Source organism: Crocodylus porosus, unplaced genomic scaffold (assembly GCF_001723895.1).
Source record: "Crocodylus porosus isolate Cpor-Errol unplaced genomic scaffold, CroPor_comp1, whole genome shotgun sequence".
NCBI classification, from domain to species: Eukaryota; Metazoa; Chordata; order Crocodylia; family Crocodylidae; genus Crocodylus; species Crocodylus porosus.
Window position 1 is genome coordinate 15767035 of NW_017728924.1, and position 26745 is coordinate 15793779.

A 26745-nucleotide genomic window follows, 5' to 3' on the forward strand; every position below is an offset into this window, starting at 1 on the left:
CAGCTGACTTCCTGCCCCTTGGGCAGGGGGCTGGACTCGATGATCTCCCGAGGTCCCTTCCAGCCCTGATGTCTATGAAATCTATGAAATCACGACACAGTTCTGAGGAAAGGGCACAGACAAGGACTGTGAAGATCAACAGACATGCTTCACTTGTGACCTGAGCATAGAAAGGCAACCGACTTGATTGTCTATGCCTCCACAGGATGTTGCTGCAACATAACGTTTTGAATCGTTACCAGGACAGAATTTGCATAGCTTGCAAAAAGGAACTGTGGGACCCCCATCGAATCTCTGAGCCTGGACTTTCAGAATGGTAATCATAGGCCTGGAAATCCCCAGTCCATACTGTCCCTGCTAAAACACCGCCAGCTCTGTCTCCAGCATTTCAGTACACATGACTTTGTTACTATCTTAAAATATAGGGCCTGGCATTCACAGCAACTGCTTCTCACAAGCAAACTGATAGTTCAGTGTGTTATCAGAGGGTTCCCACATTCTTAGGACAGATTCTGATCTTACTCACACCAAGATACATCCACGGTAACTTAATTTGTGGCAACATCTCTCAGAGCTGCAGAATTCATAGCTGAATTGATTTCTCAGTTGTCCCACCTGCGGGACTCCATGTGTACCGAAGACATTCATAACATCAAGCTGAATTTTGGTTCCCAACAGATGCCAAAAATTACTGACCCCTACTGACCACTGCTTCAAAAAGCGGCATTTGGGGATGGTAACTCATATGTATGAGTTGAAAACCAAGGAATCCAGCTGAACAATGTAGTTGAAGACGAAGGGCTCCAGTATTACCATGACACACTCATGAGGTCACCCTTACAGGTGACTTTAGTAAGTTTACATCCTGGTAAAAATTATGCAACTTTGTTTTCTCTAGGTTTTTACTTCAGGATCACTTAGATGAATTACTCCGAGGTGAACAAAAACCCAGAAGTTTTTTAGTAGTGGAGCGATGTACCAGTTATATCTGCCTTGTTCTGAATTCAAAATTAAACATGAGCAGCAAGTTAAATACAGCAGCTCTTTTATTTGTTGATTCACTGTGCTATTTTCTTCATAATACATGAGTCACAAAGAACAGTCAGCTTTGGCCAGACACTGCAGCCTTTGAATATTGCTATGGCAAAGGGAAGCAGAAAGGGAGGGGGGTACATTTATGTCTCGTAACTATCCCCAATGACATCAGGAGAAAAAACTATCCTATACCAAAAACATAAGAAAATTTTATATATGTAGTAAATGGATTTCTACAAAGGGTGGGTAAGTTCATGAATGTATTTGGCATAGCAAGAAATCAGAAAGGATTCAGCTGATAATTTTACAGTTGCAATTTGAAAGCAATATGCAGTACTTTTATGGGTCACTCAGATACATTGATTGATTTACAGAGGACTCTGAAGTTTGATATTGTAGGATGTCAGGTACTCCGGGAATATTTTGCAAAAATTGATGCGCTGAAGTTTAGAGATGAAACAGTCAAAATATGTTTGTTTTTTACTTGAAGTCAGGGTGAGCCAGCATGGATTTCAAAGCATAGTTTTTGTATTAAGGCTTGGGCACATCTCTGGTACGCTTATAATCACTGTGAAATGAACCTAACACTTGCAGGGTATATTCAGGAACTAGAAGCTAATTCTCCAGAGGGCAGAGAAAGGCATATGTATCCTGGACTCTCTGTAACTAGTGAAAAGGCTATAAAAAATCTGACCAGGATGGCACATGTTTATTCTAGGTCTGGGAAATGACACATGCATCTGCATCAGGACAGCTATTAACTCAGTTTTTGATTAATGACTTTTAAATGCCTTCATTATTTATTTATACATTTATATTGGTGCCAGCACCAATAGCACCTAGGTGCCTTACATTATTAAAGCAATCATTCATAAAATAAAACCCCTTTCAGCTTCAAGCCTTGCAGCACTCCCTGTATGCAGACAAAATGCAACAATCACAGTGACATGCAAGTCAGCTGAAAACCTGGCCAAACAAGCAGATTCCTAGAAACTGCCCTGACCATCCAGGAATAGTGTTTTTGGATGCACGGACCCTTCACTGAGGATGCCCTAAAGAGTTTACCCCTTGGAACAGAGAGTAAGGACAGATTTCATACATTTATAGGGTCAGAAAGGTCATTGAGTCCAACCCCCTGCCCCCAACAGAAAAGAGCACTGGGGTTATGTAACCCCAGCCAGGTGCTTGTCCAATCTCTTGTTGAACATCTCCAAGGTAGGGGAGAGCACCACCTCCCTTGGAAGCCCATTGGAATTTCTTCCTGATGTCTAACCTAAATCTACTCTCCTTCAGTTTGTGGTCGTTATTTCTAGTAACCCCGAAGGGTGTCCTGGTAAACAGAGTGTCCCCTATGCCCTGCTGATGCCCCCGATGAGCTTGTAGAAAACCACAAGATCACCTCTCAGCCTTCTCTTCCAGAGGCTGAAGAGATTCAGGTCCCTCAGATGGTCTTCATGGGATTTTACCTGCAGGCCCTCAACCATACGAGTAGCCCTCCTCTGAACCCTCTCAAGGTTATCCACATCCCTCTTGAAGTGCAGTGTCCAAAACTGGACACAATACTCTATTTCTGGCCTCACCAGTGCCGCATAGAGGGGAAGTATCACCTCCCTAGACCTGCTCGTGATACACCTACTAATGCGAGAAAGAGTGCGGTTAGCTTTACTTTATTATCTGGTCACATTGGCGACTCATGTTCATTTTTGCGTCAACTATGACTCCCTTTCCACTGCCATGGTGCTCAGAATGGTACCCTCTAGTCTATAAGTGTATTGGAGATTCTCTCTCCCCACGTGCAGCACTTTGCATTTATCCTTGTTAAATTGCGTTCTATATTGATCCACCCACTTCCCCAGTCTATCCATAACAGACTGAATTCCTTCCAGTGTGTTTATCATACCCCACAGTTTGGTGTTGTCTGTGAAGTTGACAGAGTGCTTTCAACCCCTCATCTAAATCACTGATGAAGATATTAAACAGTACTGGTCCAAGGACAAGAGCCTTGGGGGACACCACTGCCCACATCTCTCCAGGAGGAAACTGACCCATCTACCACCACTCTCTGGGTGCATCCCATTACCCAGTTTTTCACCCATCTTACTGTGAAAAAATCCACCAGTCTACTCTGGGTGGGAAATGGTACAACCAAATGAGAATGCAGCCAAGGTAAGAACCCTAACTAGTTCTGCAACACCTGTCTTGCACCTCCAAAAGGAGTTCCAGTCAGCTTGTTGGCATCAAAGAGGTAGCAGGATTGTAGCATTTCAGAGAGCCATCTGGTAAGCTGGTGACTAGAGTCATTAATGGACCGTGCTTGATTTGAGGCCAAACACAGGGCAAGCAGGTTCCTGTGAGAAGCCTGATAATGTATTGAATGCTTTGTTCACAAGGGAGCACAGCAAAACTGGTGCCACTCACAGGCCATCTCAGTAGTACCACAGATGTAGTAACATGTGTCTTCTCTTATACCTACCATAGTATGCTTGATCAGTATCATGATGAATGTCCCCTCCCAGCCTCAGGACCCAACTTTTCTAGGTCTAAAGCCCACTCCCAAAAAGCCTAGTTTTCCAGGAAAACCAGGAGTGTTTGATATAAATGTACCTAAGAAAGCCTAACCCTGTAGCTTTTATTCATGTGAAACACGGAATATGCAGATCACTTCTGCACTGACATTCCTTCTTTAGTGGCAATGACCAATCCCCTTTTTCCTTTAGTATTAATTCTGGGCACATCCACATATGCAAGCACATGTACTTGCAGCAGCTCAAACTGAAGCAACACAAATTTGAGCCAGGGCTTTTTGCCTCAGCACACATGCCTGGACATGAACTTTGATGTGGGGCAAATTGTGCCACTCGGGGCAAAATAACCCTACCTGGCTCATTGCAGATCTGCAGTCAGAGGGAACTAGAGCCTAGGGCCAGCACTTGTGGGTGGCTGTGGAGGGATGTAGGGGGCCATGGGGTGTGTGGATGGATTGTGGGGGGACTGCGTGGGGGCTGCTCAGGAGTGCAGCCCCTCCCCACACAGCTCACATACTGCTCCCCCACAGGAGCCATATGCCCCCCCACAGGGGCTACAGCCCCTCCTACCAGCCTAACAGCACAGAGCCCAGGTCTAGCTCCCTGAGGCTGGTACCATGGATGACTGGTGCCTCTTGAGTCAAGGGGAGTCAACATGCCCCCCCCAGTCAGTGACTGGGGGGGGGGGCAGGCACCAGCATACTGGCTGGTACGCTGACTGCCCTGCACAGGCAGGCAGTATGCTTCAGCACCAGGGCAAGAGCCAGCCGTAGAGATGCTCTCTGACTGACTATCAGAGTGTCTCTGTGAAGGACCCAAACTTCTGGTAGACTCAAGGCATGGTCCTAGACCATACCCTGTCCCCCTTTTTTTGCCCAGGGTATTTTTTGACCCCTGGATACCCAGAGGGCTAATTTTGCCCCCGTACCGCAAATCTGCAGCACAGGGAACATTTTTTTGTTCCTGCACATGCCTCTTGCAGCGTCTCAAAGGACTTTGAGACGCTGCAAGAGGCACGTGCACACTCATCTGGACACACCCAGTAGGTTCTTGCAGAGGCAGCAGTTACAAGGGGCTAATGTGTGCAGTCTGGATACCACAGACCAGAGGAAATCCAGCCCAGAACTCATGAAATCTACAGGCTATACTGTGGTCTAGTTGTCTCTACTCTTCAATCTCTAATTATTTATAAAGCATTAAGCCCTTGGCTTGATTCCCCTGATGGGAGGGGAGTTACATATTGTCCTTGCTTGCGTCAGGCTCGGTTGCTGCATCCCACAAGGAATTCACCCTTAGGGGAGGAAAAGCGTTTCATTCACTCATGTAATTATGTTCAGTTTTGCTTTAATATTCATGTTATATGAAAATGTATTAACTTAGGAAACAAATATAATTATTTTCATTTTTTTCTGAGAAACTGTATATAAACAGTATAAGTGCCACAGTTTTGTCCTAAAAAATGTTTGTACTAAAATACACCGTCGCAAATATCCTCGATAAATAATTAGAGAATTTAGTACAGCAGAAGGCATTTCATGAAAGGATCAGTTGACAAATATGTGCTGATCTGTGTTTCAAAACTCCCTTTTTCCTGCATTTCTGTTTGAAATTCTTTTCACAAAGACTTCATCAACAGAGATACTTGGAATAGAGAGATCCTTGTCATCAGAGATACAGACGAAGGAGGCTTCAGAAAACAAGCAGACATCCTGAGAGAGACATTTCAAACAGCCCTCCAGGCAAAAACAACACATTTGTAGACTGACTCCATGTCAGTACTCTTCTGAGGCTGCCTCGTCCTTGTGTCAGAGGTGACAGAATACAGCAATATGCTGCAGGGACATTGTTAGAACTGGTCCTCTTGTGAAAATATTTCAGGCTAGTGTGGCTTGGACAGGATTTTATACTGAAACTTAAGAGGCTGGAAAAGAACGGTGCCCACATGTTTCTTCATGCAACCTACCCTGAGAGGATTTTCATTAAGGTACGGAGGTTCTCCTTCCACCATTTCTATTGCCATGATCCCTAATGACCAGATGTCCACTTTGGGGCCGTATGCTTTTCTCGTCACCACTTCTGGTGCCATCCAGTAAGGGGTCCCCACCATTGTGCTCCGTTTACTCTGCTCAGGCGTGATCTGAGCACAGAACCCAAAATCAGCTGTGGAGAAAACGAAATGTGGTTAAAGCTGGCTTGGACGATGAAGCAATCAAATATATACTCTCAGTTAGGCATGCAAAAGTACACTGATGTATCTAGCTGGAAACACAGCCATGTTCTTGTTCACATAAAAGGAGTGGCCAAGCAAATATTCAATTTAACTATCTAAGCTCACTGAAATCAAAGCCTGAGCTTGTAGCTTTTGTTCACATAAGAAACTACACTTTGTTAAGGCCTTTAGATGGGAGCTTAGCCTCTAGAAACATACAATCAAGTAAAATTAACGGCCAATCTATATTTCAATATAATACTTTGATACTATACTTCCCTGTGCTCCTAAAATTGTTCTCATACCAAATCTTTCTTACCAGACACTGGCTAATGCACTATCACGCCCTTCTGATAACTGGCAGTCAGTTAGCAACAGTTCTTCAACTTTTGCTGGAATAATGCCACCTGACCAAGAATACCTACTCAATTTGACAGATCCGTCCATCCCGAGAAGAATGTTGTCACTCTTGATGTCTCTATGGATCACTTGGTTTGAATGCAAGAAATCCAACGCTTGCAGGCACTGATATATAAAAAGGAACATAAACATAAAAATTAATGGTCTGACTTCATCACACGGGGGAAAAAAGTCTCTGAAAGATTTAATTTCTAGATGAATTGTGAGTAATGGCAGAATATTGTGCTGTCAAGTGAAATAGCTTGCTGCTTCAATACTATTAGAATAATAACTTTCTAAATGAAGGCACATTAGCTTTTGAATTGGAAATGTCAATTATTGTTACAGACTATACCCTGAAAGCACAGACGGAATGATTGCTGCTACAGTGAATTCGCCATCTCTGCCCATATGACAAAGTATTATTTGCCAAAAAAGAAAAAAAAAGTTCTTTCAATAAGGACCGGACCAGTTTTTGGCAGAAGGCTGCATGACAAAGACTTTATTGTTAGAATCTATAGCAGGTTTAAAAATATCTCTTTAGTCATTTTTCAAAAATTAACTCTGCTTTAGGTGAAAGTCCCTCATTTTTAGCTGCATCTTTGTGAAGTAAGCATTTATTTTTACTTGCAGCTTTTAAAATTCTGTGGCAAGACTATTTTGTTTACAGGCAAGGAATACAGTTCAGTGATAGCCCATCCCAGAAACACCAAGCAAAGAGGCACATCAGAAAGAACAGCATCAGAACAGCGGTTTGCTACGAGGGTGGTGGCTACTAATATAACATAGTTCTGACCTCCTTTCTGACGCTCTTCCCTGATATTAGAGAGGCACCTTAAACTGAAGGTGGGAGTATGAGCCCATTCATGTCCTTACCATAGCATGATACTATGCCAGCCAGCATATCCATGCACAGCACCTCTTACCTCCCTACAGACAGCTGCTATTTGTCCTTCGTCCATACAGGTCTCTGTAACAACGTCAGTTAAAGAGCCTCCTGCCAAGTACTCCATAACGACCCAGAGTTCATCACCTACTAGGTAGCTGAAACAAGAAGGCAAAGACGGATGCAAATGTGAACACTTGTTTTAGAACTGTCTTCAGACAATCACAGTTGATTTGATCGATTGGTCATTTTTCATAGAAGACTGGGTTTGGTCACTCTTTTGGTTGGAAAAGAATTTGTAGGCCCCAGGACCAGATCCTACTCCACCTCTTAGGTGTTTAACTGGACTGAGGAGCCTATTTGAGTATGACCCTACTTGAGTCCCTGAAAAACTGTTAACATAAAAGATGGGTGGGCCCTCCTCCTCCTCAATGCTTTACTGTGACTTTCTTTTAAAGCTAAGGTGATGGTGTCTTACAGAAATAAATGCATTAATGAATTTTCAGTGGCTCAAAGAAGGTAGTGGAAAGATCTTACCCAAGATGAAAAAGGCATTATTCTTTAATACCACAAGTACATTATGCGGTAGAGTTATATCCTAGACTTTAGAAAATAAAACTGCAGTTTAGAAAAGGTAAAGGTAGATGTTAAACTGGGATGCTGATATTCCCCATTTCAGATGATAGTATGTATAACAATATCACAATAAGATATTCCAAGAGCAGTAAGATAATTTCTATACCAGCCTATGGCAGCTGTGTGCAAATGAGAGTAGAACTGGGTCAACAATTTGAAACATCTTTATATTATATAAAGATGAGGAAAGAAATGCCTTAGTGTGCCACCTACAAAATACAACTCAACTGAAGACGCGTGTTCTTCATTCAGCTTATCCAAAGCAAAGATTTTGTCTTTTCCATCAATATAAAAAACAGTTTAGAAACTAATAATGCATACGCTTATGAAGTGCCCTGACAAAGGAACTTCTCTTTAAATCAGATTCGTAATTGTATAATGTTGGGTTTTTTTGTTAAATGAATGTAAAACTACCAATATGCCTCTTTTCTTCCTTGAAAGACTTCCTTAATGGTATTCCACTGGGAAGCACTAAATGGTATCATTTCTGTTTACCAGTCCCCTTAATAAAATAAGGAAAATGGACTTGATTAATAAAATACAAAGGTTTCTGAAATCGCCAAGTTGTTTTCAAAAAGGGACATGCTGGGCCAAATTTTCGAAACATATCTTTTAAACAAATTAAAGAGCTTATGTGAAGAATAACTCCATTGAGATGTGCAAGTATACATGAGCTCATCTGATCACAAAATTTAGCCCACCTGTTTCTGTGGGGGGGGGTTTAATCTTTGACCCACAATACATAAACAAGCTCTAAAAGGAGAATAGCTGCCACAGCTTACCTGTCTAAATAATTAACAATGTTGGGGTTCTTATTTTCCCTCATGACCAGGATTTCATTAATAATTAGTTCCTTTTTGGGCTGCTGTTGGAGATTCATCTGTTTGATGGCCACCTAAAATGACATTATGTTAAAAATACTAATTATAACAGCATGCATTTACAGCAGACCAGAATGAAAGAGAAATCAGTGTGGTTGGAAACAGATGTTTCAGAACATCTGAACACTTACACCAGGCTCCCTTTTTATTAGGCATCTGGGCTTGGTACCTGACATCACCAAGGTAGGCTCCGTGTTGTGAAACGCACCCTATTTCCACCAGTACTTGGGTGCCAATTACAGGACACATTGCCTTACATGCTTTGTGTTGTGAAGTATGCAAAATAATTTTAAAAATATCAACTGCAAATTTAGCTTGCTACTCTGGGGTTTCTAGATTATTCTAACATCATTTCAGTATATTCCATAGATTATTAATTCATTTTTGCAGTGCAATTAGTGACTGGTGCTTTGGAAATGCATAACGGTGGCAATATTATAGCAATAATACACGCTTGATAACTATTATCCAGAATATTATTATTGATCCTATTACATAAATGATATAAAATGTATATATCAATTGCACACAAAAATTATTATTAAGGTTGCATAGGCAATTTTAGTTTGCACTAACTTCTGAGTGCTTGGCTTTGTGAATTTATCTTTTATCAAAGTTGTGTCCATGTAATTTCCTAAGTTTTTAGAAACCCAAACTGCAAAACCAGAAATTCAGTCATGTGGCATCATACCAATACCCATGGCATCAGTCAAACTGCAATCTGCAGTAATCTGCAGTTATGCCCATTCTGCCACCTGAGCTAAGCAGTAAGATTCGCTAGGATTCACAGCTACAGAATGGTGAGCATCAAGAATCTTGAGTTGCATTTACAAGCACTGGAAGGAAACCACAGCCTCTTTTGACCATTTCTCCTAAAGAGTGACCCTTTCTCTCCTGCCCCCATCCCAGTCTTGTCCTACATCTGCACCATGAGGATACCAACCCTACGCTCCTCGCCTAGCCATGCTCCTTGCCTAGTCAGCCCAGGCCTCCACACTTCAGGCTCCTGGAATGCACAGGAGCATGCACTGCAGGGCCTCCACAAAACCAAGTTTCTGCTGGGCCCAATCCAGCAACCACTTAATGTGTATTGCTTGCAGTATTAGGACCTAAACTTAAGGCATCCTGAGAGAAGTTAATAGCTCCTTCTGAGCCATCACATCCTTTATGAAAATCCTGTTAATATATATTAGTAGTATAACAAATGTAATGAGTTTAGAGCTGACCCTGAAAGACTGTAATTACCAGCTTTAGGGTTGCTGGTTGTAGCCATGTTGGTCTAAGGACAGAGGCAGACAAGGTTCTTCAGGTAGATGTGAAGTCTTTTATTAGACCAACTAAACAGTTGGGAAAATTGTTCTTTGCAACCTTTCAGGCATAAGCACCCTTCTTCAGGCATAGGGCGAGTCTGTTGGTGTTGTGTGCGCTCTCCTTGGTAGAACAGAAGCCAATATGCAAAATGCAGGTCTGTGAAAGGTTAAGAAAACCTTGTCTGCCTATGTAACAACCGGTGGCTTTTACTGAAGACTTTGAAAATTGAGGGGCTCAACACCTCTGAAAGCAAGAGCATTTTTATTTTGTTATGGCTTTAGGTGCCTTTCCTGAGTCACTCCAGCTTATAAATGTTGACATTTATACAGGTTTTTGCATAATTTAAAAAGCTTTGGTTTGAAAAGATGAAACTACTTTGAGGTGACACCTCAAAATAACAAACCTGAAAAGTAAGTCAAGACATCCTTCATTCAAGACCTTGATCATTTTTCCACAGTAGAATCTGTGACCAGCTATTGAAAGGGTCACACATATATCAAGCTGGAGTGTCATCTCCTGTCTATGATTAATGACCTCAGCATAGCTGCATCTTTTACGGTCAGACTTTTGCCCTTAATTTTGAGCGTCTCTTGTTTTTAAATGGGCAGGGTTAACCAACTTCACTATCACTAAAGTATAAAATTGTGTTTTAACAGTACTTTGTCTTTTAAATTAATACTTTCAATGTACTTTGAAGATGAAAAGTGGTATAGAAAAGGCTATGGACTATCTTTGCATCAGTGATCAAGATAAATTGAAATGAAATGATGGGAATATCCATCAGATAATCAGACAGCAGGTTGTTGCATTAATATATTCAATAATTAAAACAGAGCTAGTTTGTCCTTCTATGAAAGACATAACGTCTCTTCTTACACTTTTTTTGTTATTCTTCACCATGTTACTCGACAAATCTTTTCAGTCACTATATTGAAACATACTTATTCCTAAAGTCAGTATGGGAAAACTTTTTCTGAACTAGAGATGGCCCAAGCTGTTTGACAAATGGTGGGCATCTTCCATCATGGGGTTATCCAGAGTCTTGTGGTTGTCCTGCATATTTAGACTGGATAGCTTACATTTCTATGCAATCTGTGGGCTGGGCTGCACACGGTTTGGTAGTTATGTGTTTACAGATATAAATTAAATTGATATAAGTACCTCAGTACCAATCTAACTGCATCAAACTTGAGGCATTTCAGAGATTTACCTACATTATTTTCTAACCCAGGACAGTTGCATGGTGTAAAATATCTGACAGGTATTTACATATTTCTTTCTATGCAATACTCCATCCAAGAATGACACAACAGTGTAAGATGCTAGGCTACAAGTTCATCAGACAACATTCATCAGAACACAAGAACTTATTTGAGGAATGAGTAACAAGTGGGCACTTAATACAAATGGTGACATTTCAGGCCTGTTCAAGTTACAGGCAAAACTCATTGATTTTTCACAAGAGCCAGGGTTTCTTCTCAGGTGGTCAAAGAAGCCTCATTTACATTAATGTAAAATAAGTGAATAATCAACAAGGCATATTATTATTGATGAAGAAGAAGATACTGAAAAATACCATAAAAATTTGGGGTGAATGTTAGAACTCACCTCCTGCCCTGTAGCAATGTCTATTGCTGTATAAACTGTACCCGATGCCCTAGAAAGAACAGCAGAAACCAGGAAATAAAGACTCACATAGTTCGATCACAGTTATATGCATGCACAGCATCACTGCTTAAAATATTTATAAGGCATAGAAAATAAGGGTCAGAAGGGACCTCAGGAGATTTAGTCCAACCCCTGCTCAAAGTAGGACCCTCCCCAACTAGATCATCCCAACCAAAGCTTTGTCTACCCAGGTCTTAAAAACCTCCCAGGATGGACCCTTCACCACCTCTCTGGGTAACGTGTTCCAGTGCTTTACTACCCTCCGAGTGAGGAAGTTTTCCCTAAAAACCTAAACTTTCCTTGCTGTCACCGATATCAATTCAAGTCACTAATATTTAGGACAATGAAGTGGATCTCACCTTGTGGATAGTTAAGGAAACCTGAGGTTTTCCTTCAGGGAGAGTTGGCCGAGTCCTTGGCTGACCCCAAGTCAACTTGCAGTATTACTTCATAGGCTGTTTAATTGTGTACATTAACCTAGTGACTAGGTTAACTGAATCTCACAAGTGTAATAATACCTGCAAAGTCCTAGACTCCAAGAACGCATACATATAAACAAGCGAGAGCCCTCAAATCCCCCTATGCCTCAACAACCACATGGCAGCTTTTTGTTTCAAGGTGTGAGACATATGAAACACTCTTCACAGTCCTTGCACCCCCACTTCATTTCTGAAGCAGGTCCGGAATCTGCCTGGGAGCCACCAGAAATCAGAGCGACACACTGATCAGCATATGCAGGCTAGACTGTGGTTTTTTTACCATCTGTCCCCAGTGAGCAACGATTCTTTCTCTGCACTGCTTCTACGGATTAGAATTGGAAAGAAGGCAAACCACCCATTGGACTGAAATGCGGGGCGGGCTGTGAGAACATTTGCAAAGCCCACTGAAGGCTAACACCTGAATCACAGGGCTAGCCCTCATACTGCGATCATCTAGAGAGCGCTTCCTGCTCAGCTGAGTAATTAAACATTTAAATAAGTGCAAAAGCCAGCAGGGGAATAGGAGGAGGGAGGTGGGAGGCTTTACTTAGGAAGCGGCTCACTGATCAAGAACACCGGACAACAAGCTAATTAGAACTGAAGCCAGGTAGTGCTGCTCAGCTTTACATGACTGTCGTGTTAGTGCTGATCACCTGGAAGCTGAACTCCTTCCACTGCATTTTAAACTTGACAGGCTTCCTTGTTTTGTGCAGGCGGCACCACAGCCAGCATGTTCGTGTTTGAAACCCTGTTATCGCTGCACATGCTACAGATTCTTTTAATATAAATGCAAATGCGTCTTTCTATTACTAATTGTGGAGATTAATCTAATTTGGTTTCAGAAAAAAAAATCCAACATTTCCTCAGAGTGGCTAATACTGAGCAATACCTCCTGAGTTCAGGGCTGTCAGGGTTTATTTAAAAACAGCTATTTAAATGAGGATGCTTTCTGTATGCTCGAGGCCATCTGCAAAGAGTTTGGATGGATGGGTATTTTAAGTAAAGCTGTATATTGATTGCAAACAGTCTGTAATTTTCATTAGGGACTCTGAAGTCTACATGGCTAACATTTCTGATCAGTACTCGACTTTTAAAATGTTTTGCAAAATTGTAGGTTTAAGCTAGGAAGTGGCAGGTCCTGGGTATAATGCAAGTAGCAAAGATGAACCAAGATCTCACCTGCTCACGTCTACATACTGAAAACTCTTTTATGTTAGAAAAGCTAAAAATTAGTTGTGCCAATGTTCCCTTCTCTACCACCAGCAACCCAAATTTCACAGGTATTGTGTCATATCCTTGATCCTAATATGAAAGGAGTATATTAGGACTGAGCACCAAAGCTTACCTATCCCCAAATACAACTCTGCTGACTAGTCTGCTCTGTTTACTAACCAGATGGAGCACTGATGGGTGACTGCCCACACGATTCATTTTTCTCTAAAATCAAACGTTTCTTTGCACTAGTCTGCTGGGTAATCAAGTCTTGCACTCTAAATCGATAGTCCCCTTTATTAGAAGCTACTGAAAGAGCTAGCCACTCATTTCCTGGTCTATTATTATGTTTAATATAAGCGTATCTGATTACTAACAGTGGAACACAGGAAACCAGCTCAATAGCTATGTCATCTTCGTTAACATTAAGTAAATACATATGCAGACGGGTGTCCACACCATCTCATTTGCTAGGTCTCATTTCTTTAAATATGCACATTAATTCATGGCCGCATTACAAAATAAAGCCTAAATCGATGACATCCCTTGCTTCCTACGTGCTTTGATTCTGTTTTGGTATCCGTATGCAGTGCACAGTAAACTATTCCCTTTTTTCGCACTTGTAAAATACATGAAGCAAAGCTCTAATAGCATGGCAGTCAAAGTATATTTCCAGCTTGGCTGTCAGGTTAACCTGTTGTCCAACTTATACACTGAAAAAGGGGTGTTTTTTCTACCAGGGTTGCACTGTATGTTGAGGTATTATATAAAGTCATTGTATATTTTTCCATCTTTTTAAAAACAATGGGTGAATGCAAAAATATTGCATTGAAGGAAGCATTTAATGATTCAGTCGCTAATCGAAAATGCTGTAGGTGCAAAATCAGAATTCTCAGGAGAACAAGTTTTCTGTCTAAGGGTTTTTGCATGATTTTTTAAATCCAGGTAAAGTAACTTCTCTCATTATTTTCTTATTTGCAGGTCTGAGTGAAGCCATAATGTTTTAAAATCATTCTAATATATAAGAGGTAAAGCCAACAAAAATCTCAGTGCTTAAGGCTCTCCAGCACTTTCTACTGTACAACCCTGAAGCTGCATTTTTAAGGGTTCAATTAAAATTGTTTGGCTATTTCTTCAAATGTATGACTATTTTGGCTTCTGTGGGAAAAACCATGCTTCAGACTAGGCCCTGGAATCTGATAGGGGAGGATGGATTGCATCAGTGTCAGGGATGTGCCCTGTGCCACCTTCATGACACCAGATAAGTAAAAGCAGGTACAGACTGTGTCATAACGCACACATACAGAGAAGAGGAATCAAGAATGCATAGGCAACTTTAAATCTGACATTTCACAACTTCTGAAACACTGGACTGTCAGCCCTCAGCCTGCTGTTAACACAGACTTCTGGATGTTCATATATAGTTTAAGCAGAGCTCAATAGTAGCCATGGGGTATTTCAAGCTGAATTCAGGGTAAAGATACAAATAACATTTACTTTATCTGAACTTTTCTGCTCATCCATCTTTCAAAATCAATGGCTTAGCATCAAAATAAATGATTTTGTTAATAGTATGATCTAAATGTGTAGGTCCCTGACAAATGCAGCCCATTGGTATTAACTTTGTTTCTTGGGTAAGGTGCCCTGCTAAAGAAAGACTTGTTCACTGTGACTTAACATTCTTCTCCTTTATTTTTTGAACAGGCAAGAAATTACCAGAGTTGGTTTCTGTGGCTACACAGCTTTCCCATGTACCCACAGACTAGGGCCATCAGCAAAACTGATGCTTCTGTTTCACTCTCTCTGCCTAATCCTGAGCATAAAGAAACAGCATCTTCATTATATTGACCTGGTTGTTGTCTAATATACCAAAGTACAGCAGATATTAATTAAGATTCTCAATGAAGTTTAGAATATAAGTGCTGATTCTAGAAGCCCATCACTGCTGATGCTATAAGCCCAAAGTAACTTTAACATTTCTTATACTACCAATAGAATGGTTACAAAAGCTTCTCCCATTTCTAACCCCAGAAAAGATTTGTTTCTATGAATAACAAGACACTGGGCATGTCTACACGTGCATTAATGTGCTTTAGTTAACGTGCGTTAAATCTAGTACCTCCCATTGTGAGGTACTAAGAAAATGTGCATTAGCCTGTCTTAATGCCCATTAATTAAAGAGCACAGGGCATTTATACACGTCCTCTGAGACTGTGTGTGGGGAAGCGTCTCATGTATCAGCATCCCCAAACTGAAAATGGTGGCAGAGGCACTTCAATTAAAGCTGATTTGATGCTGCCACTTTTCAGCACAGGGATGCTGATACACGAGATCCTGGAGGCTGCTGGAGGGCAGTAATTACCACGCTCCAGATGACTCACTTTATCATGTCTGCTCAGTTGTGCTGTAATTACAGCATGTCAGAGCAGCTTCAGTGCATGTATATAGGCGCCCAGGGTGTTTAAGTGACACTTAATGAGTATTAGCCTATTTTGATGCACATTAACTAAATAGTACGGTTTTTAGTAATGCTTTAATGAGTATTAAAATAGGCTACAGTACATTAAAACAGATGTGTAGACATGCCCACTGTTTATAATCCCAGCTTAAAGGATTTTGAGCAAAGTTTTCCATAAGATTTCATGAGGGCTATCAGTCAAGCAAAGATATTACTTGTTCTAAAAATAAGGATTTCTGGCTGTGGTGAGAAAGGTGGTATTAGCATTCATTTACTTCATCAAAGGATTGCAATTAACTCTTCCTTGTCTTGGACAGCTCCAGTGAGAGTATCTCTCATGCTTAATCTCCCTGGGACTCAATTCCTGTGATGCAGCCAGTCAGAGGGAATTTCTAAAAAAGCCAATATCATACTGAGGTTTATATCTAATACACTTATTTCAAATGGCAGTTGTCCAGGAAATCTCAGTACCATTCTACCATTTACCTGCTTACACATAAAGTTGCTTTGACTTATTTAACCTTCACGGTTCCTCAGAAAAAGATTTTTCTCTCAGTAATTAAATCACCACCTGCTTTCCTGAAGCCGGTAGACTTTAACACAACCTGCATCAAGATCTGTGAAGGCTTTAAACCAGCTATACTGTTGTAGTGAGTCCCATGGAGGGATGGAAGAGATGACAATAGGCATACAGCATATTCTCCTCTCCCACAAATGTTACATTGGTGTTTTAAATGCAGTTTCTACCGATTTGCAAACAGTGTGGCTGAAGAAGAGAATCAGGCCAATATATCAAAATGCCTTCATTCATATTAGTATGAGAAGATAAATAATAGACAATAGTCAGTAAACTCTTAATACTTCCTTACAATCCTAATACTTAAGGGAAACCACAAATCCTGTCAACTGTTGAGGATTCTGTGAGTATGAACTGACATACTTTCTAGATACATATTAGCAAAGTATTTCATCTATCTAAAAAGGTAACTGTACTTACCCCTGACCAATTTTTTCAAATCGTGTATATTTCTTCTTAGGGTCTCCAACACTGACAATACTTCCTGTAGGAAATGAGAACAAGAAAGCTCACTTGAGAAAGAACATGCTATATTTTTATTGGGAAAAATAAACAAGTATTGCTTGCAGTATGTGCAGTTCATATTCAGTTTATATGTTAGGACTCTGGTTAAAAATAAGTGCAACAGTTCAATCGTTCAGGTGGCATCTGCTGTTCTTTGAACCACTGAGGAATATATTTTCCTCTGCAGGAAAACAGGAAACTAAAAACATGTGGTATGTGGAAGAACATATACAAGACACTAATATGAATTAAAGAATGAATAAACATGCAAATGAATATCTGTCTGTTGTTTAAATGTTAATGAGACATAGAATAACAATACTAATATTTTCTAAGAGCTAGCTAGTCTTGGTATGGCTCCAAAGAGGGTTTAATACTTTCATAGATTAAATCCAGCTTTGTTTTGGCTTCTACTTTTGAAAATAGTTGCCATTTAGAGAATGGAAAGCAAACGATAAAAACATTTTCAGGAGTAGCTCTCCATCTGCCTCTCCATGGTTTACTGAGCAAATGATTTCTCCTGCTTAAGGAGTAATATCAAACTAATTATTAGTGGGTCTTTGAGAATTATGCAGTTTATTATTTATTCTCTAGGCTTAGCTGTCAAAAGATCTAACTTGTCTAATTTATATGAGAGTAACGCTGCTTGTCTCCCCGCTGGCTTTGATCTATAACAAACATGTTACTTAGGTACTCTACAGTGCACACATGCTAATCTTAATAAATGAAAAGGAAATTCAAATGGATTCTGAGAACGGCGACATTCTTCAGACAGATGCTTGCAACTTTCCTTTAAAACTTATTTACATTTTTTTATGGCAATAATGTTATAAGTTTCTCTCAATTACAGTGGGAGATGAAGCGCTGCCACCTGCTGCTACAATACTGCAACAACAGATTTGAGACTTCAGATCCACTATTCATAATGGTATAAATACATTGAAACAACATTTTTTTAAAGCTTTAAGAATAATGGGGACACAAGTCCCACTCAAAGTAAAAAAAATGCTAATAACGTTCTAATTTTTCGCATGCTCAGAAGTGTTAATGGGTTGCAAGGTAGAGCGGTAACTGAAAAAGGGTGTCGGCGTCAACTAAGGGAGCCAAAATTTGGTAAGGATAGAATCAAATCAAAAGAAATATTTAAAAAAATAATAATATTTCTTTTATTCCCTGGGCCAGCAGTTTCCAAGATAAAATACAAGCACTAAAGTGTCAAAATAAAATGGTTTAATAAAATGAGATTTTAAAAAAATTTATCTTATCACTTAAGATTCAATAAAATACAAGCACTTGAGCTATAATGGCAGTAGATTTAGAAGGCTGCTAAAAATTAATTTATCATGTCCATAATTAGAACATTTTGAGATTATTTGTTTTTGCTGGGGGGGGGGAAAAAACAAGTGAAAATATTTCTTGTTTGTCCATGTCTGAAAATCTACAGATAATCACACATACATTTCTGTGCACATGCACCAACCAGTTTAACTGCATTTCCAAATGGTAGAAAACTTGTTAAATTGCCAGTCGCTGTAATTAGTAACACAGAAACAAATACATCTGTCTTTCTCCTACTGCTGCCTATGGCATTGCTTTGGAGCCCAGTCCTTTGGTATCTATTGCTGAAGGATGTCCGACCGAGTGCTGCCTGTCCACCTGGCCATTGCAAGGGGAAGCAGCACAGGTATCGCCTGGGATACCCCCTGCTAAAGGAATCCTGCTGACCAAGGCCAGATCTCTACTGGACACCTGCTAGGAAGGAGGGCTTTGGGGTATGCTATGCTACCCACATAACCTGTGTCCTTTGAGTCACTAGCTAGGATTCACTTCTGACCAGAACAGATACGTTTGCTACCTGGGGATATCTCACTGCTCTCTCAAGTAGCCCAAAGCAATCCGCCCCGCAGCTTCATCCCACAAGAGTGCAGCACCAGCTATTCTGAGTGCACCACTGAATTGCAAGTCACGTGTTCCCTGAAATGACTATTTCAGGGACTTCATTAGAACTTAACAGTCTGAGCTAGATGGGAGGGAGGAGCTAGCCAACTGACGGTCAGGCAGAAAAGTAGTAATTGCCACACATTGATAAATACGGTATCAGTTGAAGGGAAACAGCCACTCTTCAAGCCTCTCACTAATCTTCTCAAAACAAAACTTAAAACCACCATGATAGCTAAAATGCCATCAAGTCTGATCCCCTCGCACTTGCTGCAGGGGCTGCTGCCCACTGCATCCTGCAAGCTTGTGCCTTGCACTGGAACAAGGCCTTCCTTTAGATGCAGAGCAGCAATGTAAAATGTATTTACAATAAAAATGGCACTCAAGCAAGGATATTGTTTTTAATGAAATTAAACAATACATCCCAGGGTTTCATTCTGAAGACTGTAGAACAAAATCCTCTGTGTCATTTCAATCACTGGACATACAGACATAGGCGACTGGTGCCTCCTGAGTCTGACACCGCCGGCAGCATCAGTGGCAGGGGTGGAGCTGGCGAGCATCCGCAGATGCCACTGCTGGTGTTGGCAGCAGGGATAACCTGCTGGGGGGGCACACTGAGCACCTGCAGATGCCACTGGCGGCGGCAGGCATGGTCCTGTCAGGGGGGGCACATACCTCACCTGTGTCCACCCTACTAGTCGCCTATGCATACAGAATCACAGTGCGATGGCACCTCTGTTATAAGATAATTGAACAACAAAATTATGACTAATGTTGGTTGTTTTAAAAAAAGCAACCCATGATGGTGGCTTCTGAAATGTCACTTGTAATACGAAAGACATTTTGCTACACTTTAATCAGTTGTGGGACAGAGGACTCTCTTCAGTACCAGACAATTTATTCTCAATTGGGTGTCACTCTAACAGGGATGGTCCATCTAGGCCAAGAGCTTCCTCTCTTCACTTTGGCTGCAGCAACCTCCTCTATCAATCCCCTACAAAAGCAAGGAGCACTAGCTGCTGGGCAAAATACACTTTTGCTCCCCATCTAGTAGCTGGTACTTCAAGACCAGTCAGATTCCTTTTCACTCCACAGCAGGGACAAATAAACCAAGACTGGCTTCTCCCCAGCGCAGTAGTGGCAATTGCTTTTCAGCTTGAGCTTGCACTGAAAGGTGCTGATAGCAGACAACAGGTGCAGCTGAACCAATGCTGAATGCTGTTTATCTCCAAGCACCGGCTGTGTGCTGCACTATTTTAAAAACTAGTTAAAACCTGCTGCCTATATAGTCCAAAGGGTTTCACTTGGTGGAATCCTATTAGAGGAGAGTGATGTTTCCCTACAAAAGAAGCGAGTTTCAGGATACAAGAGGGAATGCACTGAATTGTATAATGCAAGACAGGACTTGTATTCTACTTCGCTATAACAGATCTTCGCTATAAACTGATTCTGCAGCCTAAAGGATTTTGACCAGTATGAAGAAGCAGCAAATCTTGGACTCCATTTCTACTGGACGTGCATAGTCAAGTTACTTGCCAAGCAGCCGGAGGCGGGAATAGAGGAGTACTTTGTCCTGAAAGAGTAGTCATGCAGCACTGGGTACATGACTGGTAACTGGACCTAGGAATCACTGACTCTCTACAGTGCTGCACCCAGAATTATTATAATCATTGTAAGAGGAAAAACTCCTGTTAAAGTTGTGCCTCCCTCTTGCATTTTTCAAAACCCATTTAATGATAACAATGTACCATTAAGATGACCCTCAGGTCACAAAGAGGCATAACAAGCTGCCTATTTTCTGATATAAAAAACCAGAAAGGAATGAGATGAATGAACAGATTTTGGTCAAATTCTATAGAAGTGGCTACTGATTTGGGTATCTCAATCTTCAAGTGTCCAGCTTGACCACCCATTTTGAAAACTGGTTACTTCAGCTTTGATTCCCTTTCTCTTTACATAATGCAAATCAAGAGAACTACACTGAAGTCAACCAGTAATACAAATGCAAGGCTCTGATTCAGGAAAGCAGTATGTAAGCATGCTTACTCAGTGTCCTGAATAGTGTCAGACTTAAATACATTCTTCTGTACTTTCTGTTACCAGGTCCTAAGCCCAATATACATGAACACAGAACCAGGCCATTTACATTTTATACTGGTGCATTTGCAGATCTCATTATAGAAAATTGCAGTTTATGTAAGCTCAATACTACAGCATTTATTCCCCATGTAATGACAGTGGCACTAAGTTATTTCAAACAAAAGAGAATTAAGAAACTAATTTTAAGATAAAAGAGACTAGAGAACTCCCCTGTAGAAACAATGTTAAAATCAATTCTGGGTGACGAGACAAGGAGACTGATTAAAGAAGAGATGTCATGGGGGTCAAAAACTAAAAGTATATACGCTTATGAATACTTTGCCTATAGTTACAGAAAAGAGTACAGTGCTCCAGTTTTCAGACAACTTATTCAAAGCGTAACAGGATTTTCAATCTCTACCTCAGACACTTGCTGGTGGGAGACCTGCAGAGGCCTTGCTCAAATGAATACCACATTCTTAAGAAAGTGAAAGGAGAACCAGTGGTAATACTTCAAAGAAATAAATGGAAGCAAACCAAGGACACCACGTTAATCTGAGTTACATGAGCAATTACAGCTATACGTCTTGAATAATCCATGGCTGCAGGAATGGCTACGTGATGCCTGCAGTGTGCCAGCAGATCTCATACAAAAAGCATGCCTCATCTATTTAGTCTCAGCTAAGGAGGCCATCCTGCCTCTTATAATAAGTTGAAACTCAGAGATGATAATACAGCTTGTCACAAATCAGTCATTATTTTCATTGTGTCTGAAGCTAAGGCCAATGAACTGGTCATCTGGTTATCCCATCACTTCTTTGAGATGCAAGGCTTAACAGTCCTATCAACCTGTAAAAGGCATGTAATTGCTGCAGGAAAAATCTACAGCAGGGCTTGAAATCCCACTTTTAAGACTTTAGCTTTAGGAGTCGCATCGCTTTCCCACTGCTCGGCAGTGAAGAAGAGGAGAGATGTTAGTACAAGTTTGCGCAGTAGAGTGAGGGATATATTTGCTTGGTTAGTGAAGAACCATGCTGTCTGCTGTAAAGATGATGCATTCATGCAGCACCAATTATAAGGTGTTGCATTATAGATTACCTCAAACATCTGTTCATTATATGTCAAAATGTTACATGCAAAGTATAAAATGTTAAGAGAGACCTAAACCTCTCCATTCTCTGTCTCATGCAAGTGTCTGACAACTAGTCAGAGACGAAGACAGGCTGAATTGGCGTATTCTAGGAACCTGAAAATTCATCTGTTACAAAAACAGCAGTGACAGACATTTTGCTTTGGAGCCTGATTAAACTTATTTCACTCTAGGCTCATCAGGGTTTGAAATAGCTGGACCACAACCAATTCACGGTTTTTGGGCAGCTCACAGTTAGAATCATTATCAGCTTATCTAGTTGGGAATTAACCATGACAAAGTCTTATATGGGGTATGCACAGTGCACATTGTACATACTGATAGTCAGCTTCAGTGAGAGGTTTGCAGAGGCGCCATTTTAATCAGCATCTAATTATCCAGATCGTTGAGACCTGCTCACTCTCTCTCTATTCTTTTTTTTTGGACACTTTTACCATCAGTAGAGCTCAAAAGTAAACTAAGCTCCAGAAGATTCCTATGAAGGGCACATTTGTTATTATTTTGTAAGATCCTTCCACTTTTATCTATCTTGATTTAATAACAGGTCTCCATCCATAATATCTGGGCTCCAAATCCAACCCATGCACCCTTGAACACTTCTCTTGTCCTTCAAGAATGGAGCATTTTGAAAAAACCCCAACAACTACTCAGTATTTAAAAAACAACAGTGACAAAAACTCCCAGCATATTCAAGACAAGACCTCCTGAAGGCTGGAGGAAATCAAAATGGTTAAAACTCTTTAGAACTGGAAATTAAACGGTAACTATAGCACACTATTTTGTAGAGATTCCACCAGAATCTGCAAGCTGAGTGGAAACAGATTGAGTGGAAGAGGTCCAAGGGATACCTAGAGCATTTATACACATACCTTTTCATTCTGTGACACACCGCAGATCTGCCACTTTGGAGCAGACTTGATTAATTGTGTCTGCTCTGCACACTAACTGACACACACTGTGCTCTGCCACATGCAGTTGTACAAGCAGCAAAATGCATGCCAGAGCACAGAAAATGGCGGCGGTGCACTTTTGAACTAAAGCATCCGCTATGCGTTTTAGTACCAAAGCACGCTGCTGCCATTTTCTCAGCACGGACGTGCATTTCGTCACTTATACAACTGCAAGAGATGCAGCACTTGCATGTGTCAAAATGCCCCTAGGTACCACAGGGAGTGATAGTGGTTCTCTGAAGCTTTGTTCTCATTTCACAGCATTAATGAAACAAAGGTATTGGTAAAGACCACTCTACTACCAGAGGGCTCCATCTTTCAAAGAAGACATCAAACAAAGGTCTAAACTCAAGTAATTGCTCTGCTCACTTACCATTCCTTCTGAAATTTCAGCTGAATATGTTACTAAGGGAGGATTTAGGCGCCTACAAATTAAATGCCAGAAGCTTAACAGGTAAGTGTCTGTCCTGCCTGGAATCCAGAAACCTGAGTTAGGGTCCCAGGCTCTCTATACTGTGCTTAGAGAGAGTTAGGAACCACAGAAGGGAGATGCAAAATAGGCAGCACTCTGAGAGGTACACTGCAGAGTGAGTCATTAGGATATGTCAAACATGGGGGTCAAGACTTTATGCATTTTATCCCACAGTTGATATGTGTAAAAAGGTCAAACTGTCCTTGAATGCCTGGAGACTCTTAAGAGAGTCCTAGCCATGCTTCTGCTTGCCCCCTTCTTGTTGGCACAATGGAAATTGGTATTTCTTTCCTACAAGGAAAAATCAACTAAGGAGGGAGGAAGTTGTTCTGCCAAGGAACAGTCTGCTGCTTAGGGCCCACCACGGGGAGGTAGGATGTGTGGATTTTAATGTCTTCAGGGACAGAACCTGGATCTCTCCTGGGCAAGTGATCTGATTGCTGTACTATTACTTAAAAGAGCAGAACTCCCCTCCCCCACTATCTTTTCTGAAGGAAAGCAACAGCCACCTTTGCATTGTGTGTGTGGAGACTGACCTACCAGGAGTGATGTGAGAACGCCTCTCTTACAGAAGGCAGGATGAGGAACATCTACTTCCCACATCCTGGTCAGGCTTAGGCCTGAAGTAGGCACTAAACAGCTCTGTGAGGACCCCTGGCATGTGCAAAAGCAGAACTTTAAATGCTTGGGAAATTTTAAGGTCCAAACCAGAATCATGTCTCAGCTTTTGGTTAGATGTGAGCAAGGGTTTTTTAGGATTGTAATTTTGGATTTAGGAACCCAAATCCCTCCTAAATCCCACATTAGGCATTTAAATCCTTTTGTGGATGTGAGCTTTAGTTCTTGCATTAAACTGCTGGGCACATTAACAGTACTCTTGACTATGAACAGCTGTAGCATTCCACGCAAGAGGTGGCTGCAGTCCAGTAGTGGATGCCTTACAGGGATGCTATTACTTACAAGGCCAGATTAATCTCTGATATATATAACACCACAGTACGCAGCGTGGTAATGAAGATAAAGTCACAATTATCTCCTTTTTCTACCACTCAAGAAGCAGGGAGGATGAGGTAAGCTAGATTTCAATGCAGTTACCAGCTCAAATTCAAACCTGGTGTTGAACCTCGGGTTGAACTTGAGCTGTTAACTGGAGGTAAGACCCAGGCTACCTCCTCTTTGCTGAATTTATCTGCAGCGGGATGGGAGGAGTAGGAGGAGTGCATTGTGCAAGCAGCAGTAACCGATGGCATAATGCCACAGCAAGCTGGGAACGGATATACCTTAAGCAGAGCATGCTGCCCAGCAGCACACGCAGTGACTACAGAAGAAGTATAGTAACATGCTCCTCAGCTCAGATCTGTAGCCACTTGTTGGTAACTCAGTGCACAGGGGTTTAAAAGACCATAGCTTTCAACTTATTCAGATATGTCCTCTCCGTCTGATACATAAGGGGTCACCAGCATTTCAAATATAGTCACCCCTTGAGCAGGAATTTTCAGCATCCCTTTTCACCCTCCAATAATCACAAGTACATAATATGGAAGTGTCTTAGTGACAAGAAACTAGAGACAATCCTTCAACAAATGCACTGCAGGTGACAGATGCAGCAGGCCACCTTGTCAAGCCAGAAGTCAGGCCAGGACACTTACTCAATTTCTCTAGGATCTCCTCATCTGTCATCTTTGATTTTTTTCTTTGCCGGTCCGTGTTCCTGTACAACGTGTTTGTGTTTGAGTTCTCAGGCTGGGGGGTGGTAGCTTCTTTAGCTGGTTGTGGTGCAGCGACAGGTTCAATTACAGAGCGCGTGTAAATCTGAGGCAGAAAATGATTTTTCAGTCAGAAAGGCAGGTAGGGAGACACACCAGAGATTATGTTCTAAGGGCTTTTGTCATCTTACAAATCTGCAAAAACAACTCAAATCATATTCCTTTCCTTATTTCATCAATCACATATTATATTAAGGTGTTTAGGTTTGATTGTGCGTTTCACAAAGCCTGGATAAGGAAAGTTAAGTCGGTTTGATTCCTGTTTATGGGCATTTTCCTGTTTCAGGTTCTGTGTGCTGCTTGCTATTCTGTATTTCAAGCACAGGGGACACAGACCTTCTTACAGTCTGGTTAGGCCCTCAAGGCAGACTCTAAAATTGACAACTAGGGCTCCATGTTCATTGCGACTAAGTAATTCAGGAGCAAAAATGCTCAATTTACACAAGCAGCCTAAGAACAGAGAATCAAGCCTGGCTCTTCCTGGCTCAGAGGTCAACATCTGCAACAACAGAATTTTCCATTTGGAACTTAGTTAAAAATTCAATTGACGATGCATAAGGCAGGAGAGATTCCTTCTCACCTCCCAGAAGCTGTGACGGCTCCAGAGAAAACAGTGTGGAATAACAAGTAGCGAAAACCTTTGGGCGCTTCTACTTGTGTGCCGACCTGCTCTGATTAGAACGTGTCAGAGCAGACTGGATTAACCGAGTCTGCTGGAGCTTTCTAATCAAAACGCTCCAGCACGCTGAACGGGCTTGTGCATTCAGCATCTCACATTTCAAACTGGCAGTAGGGAGACTTCAACTAAAGCTCGTCAAACGAGCTTTAGTTAAAATGCCCCTGTGGCTATTTTGAAATGTGGACACTGAATATACGAGATGCTGCAGGAGTTTTAATGAGAGCGCCATCCCACAGCACGTGTATAGGCCATCTTTGTTTTTAACCAGGAGACAGATCTTTAAATAATACACAGGGTGTGTAGCTGGTATTTTAACACAGTCTTGTCTGACCATGACAGTCATTTAAATTGGCCCAAAAAATCACTATCAAGTATTCCATCCCCATCATCCTGCGGGTCCAGTGTACTGCCTCAGTAGTACTTCCAGCTTTAGGTAGCTGAAATTAGGAACTAAACAAGGTCCTTCAGAGAAGTACCCAGCAGACCTCTAAGTTTAATCTAGGTCTTGTATAATTTATTTCTGGCCAAACTCTAAAATCTTTATCCAAGCAAAAATCTTCCAGATTCAAAGGCTATTTACCCAAGTTAAAAAAAAAATCAAAGAAGGAATTCACGATTTGTTTGAATCTACCAGCATCTAATCCTAGATGCTTGTGAATAGGAATAAATTGTACTTCCAGGATAGTCAATGCTTCTCAAAAGAGCCTTTAGCTCTTCTTCGGGGGAAGAAAGCCATTAAAAAAAAATAAATGACATGCAGACATGAATATTTTGATTTGGAGCCGTTTTGGTCTCATCCACAAAAAACAAGCATTTTAAAGAAGCTAGTCTATTATATTGGGTCTTAGAACCTGTAGAATGATGTAATGACCCCTTAGATCGGGGGTGGGCAAAGTGGCGTGCAAGCAGCGGACTGTAGCACTGCGTT

At 41.2% G+C, this 26745-nt stretch overlaps 1 protein-coding gene across 1 annotated transcript in view; it reads right to left on the reverse strand.

The window, feature by feature from the left end:
* Positions 1 to 26745, reverse strand: part of PAK3 (p21 (RAC1) activated kinase 3) — a 107688-nt gene that overhangs the window by 6832 nt on the left and 74111 nt on the right. Inside the window, exons 7-13 of the mRNA XM_019540404.1 lie at positions 25022 to 25184; positions 16697 to 16760; positions 11491 to 11539; positions 8473 to 8585; positions 7095 to 7212; positions 6195 to 6294; positions 5524 to 5720 (exon numbers count right to left, since the gene is read on the reverse strand). Of these exons, the coding sequence (XP_019395949.1) occupies positions 5524 to 5720; positions 6195 to 6294; positions 7095 to 7212; positions 8473 to 8585; positions 11491 to 11539; positions 16697 to 16760; positions 25022 to 25184 (804 nt within the window). The remainder of the gene's footprint in view (positions 1 to 5523; positions 5721 to 6194; positions 6295 to 7094; positions 7213 to 8472; positions 8586 to 11490; positions 11540 to 16696; positions 16761 to 25021; positions 25185 to 26745) is intronic.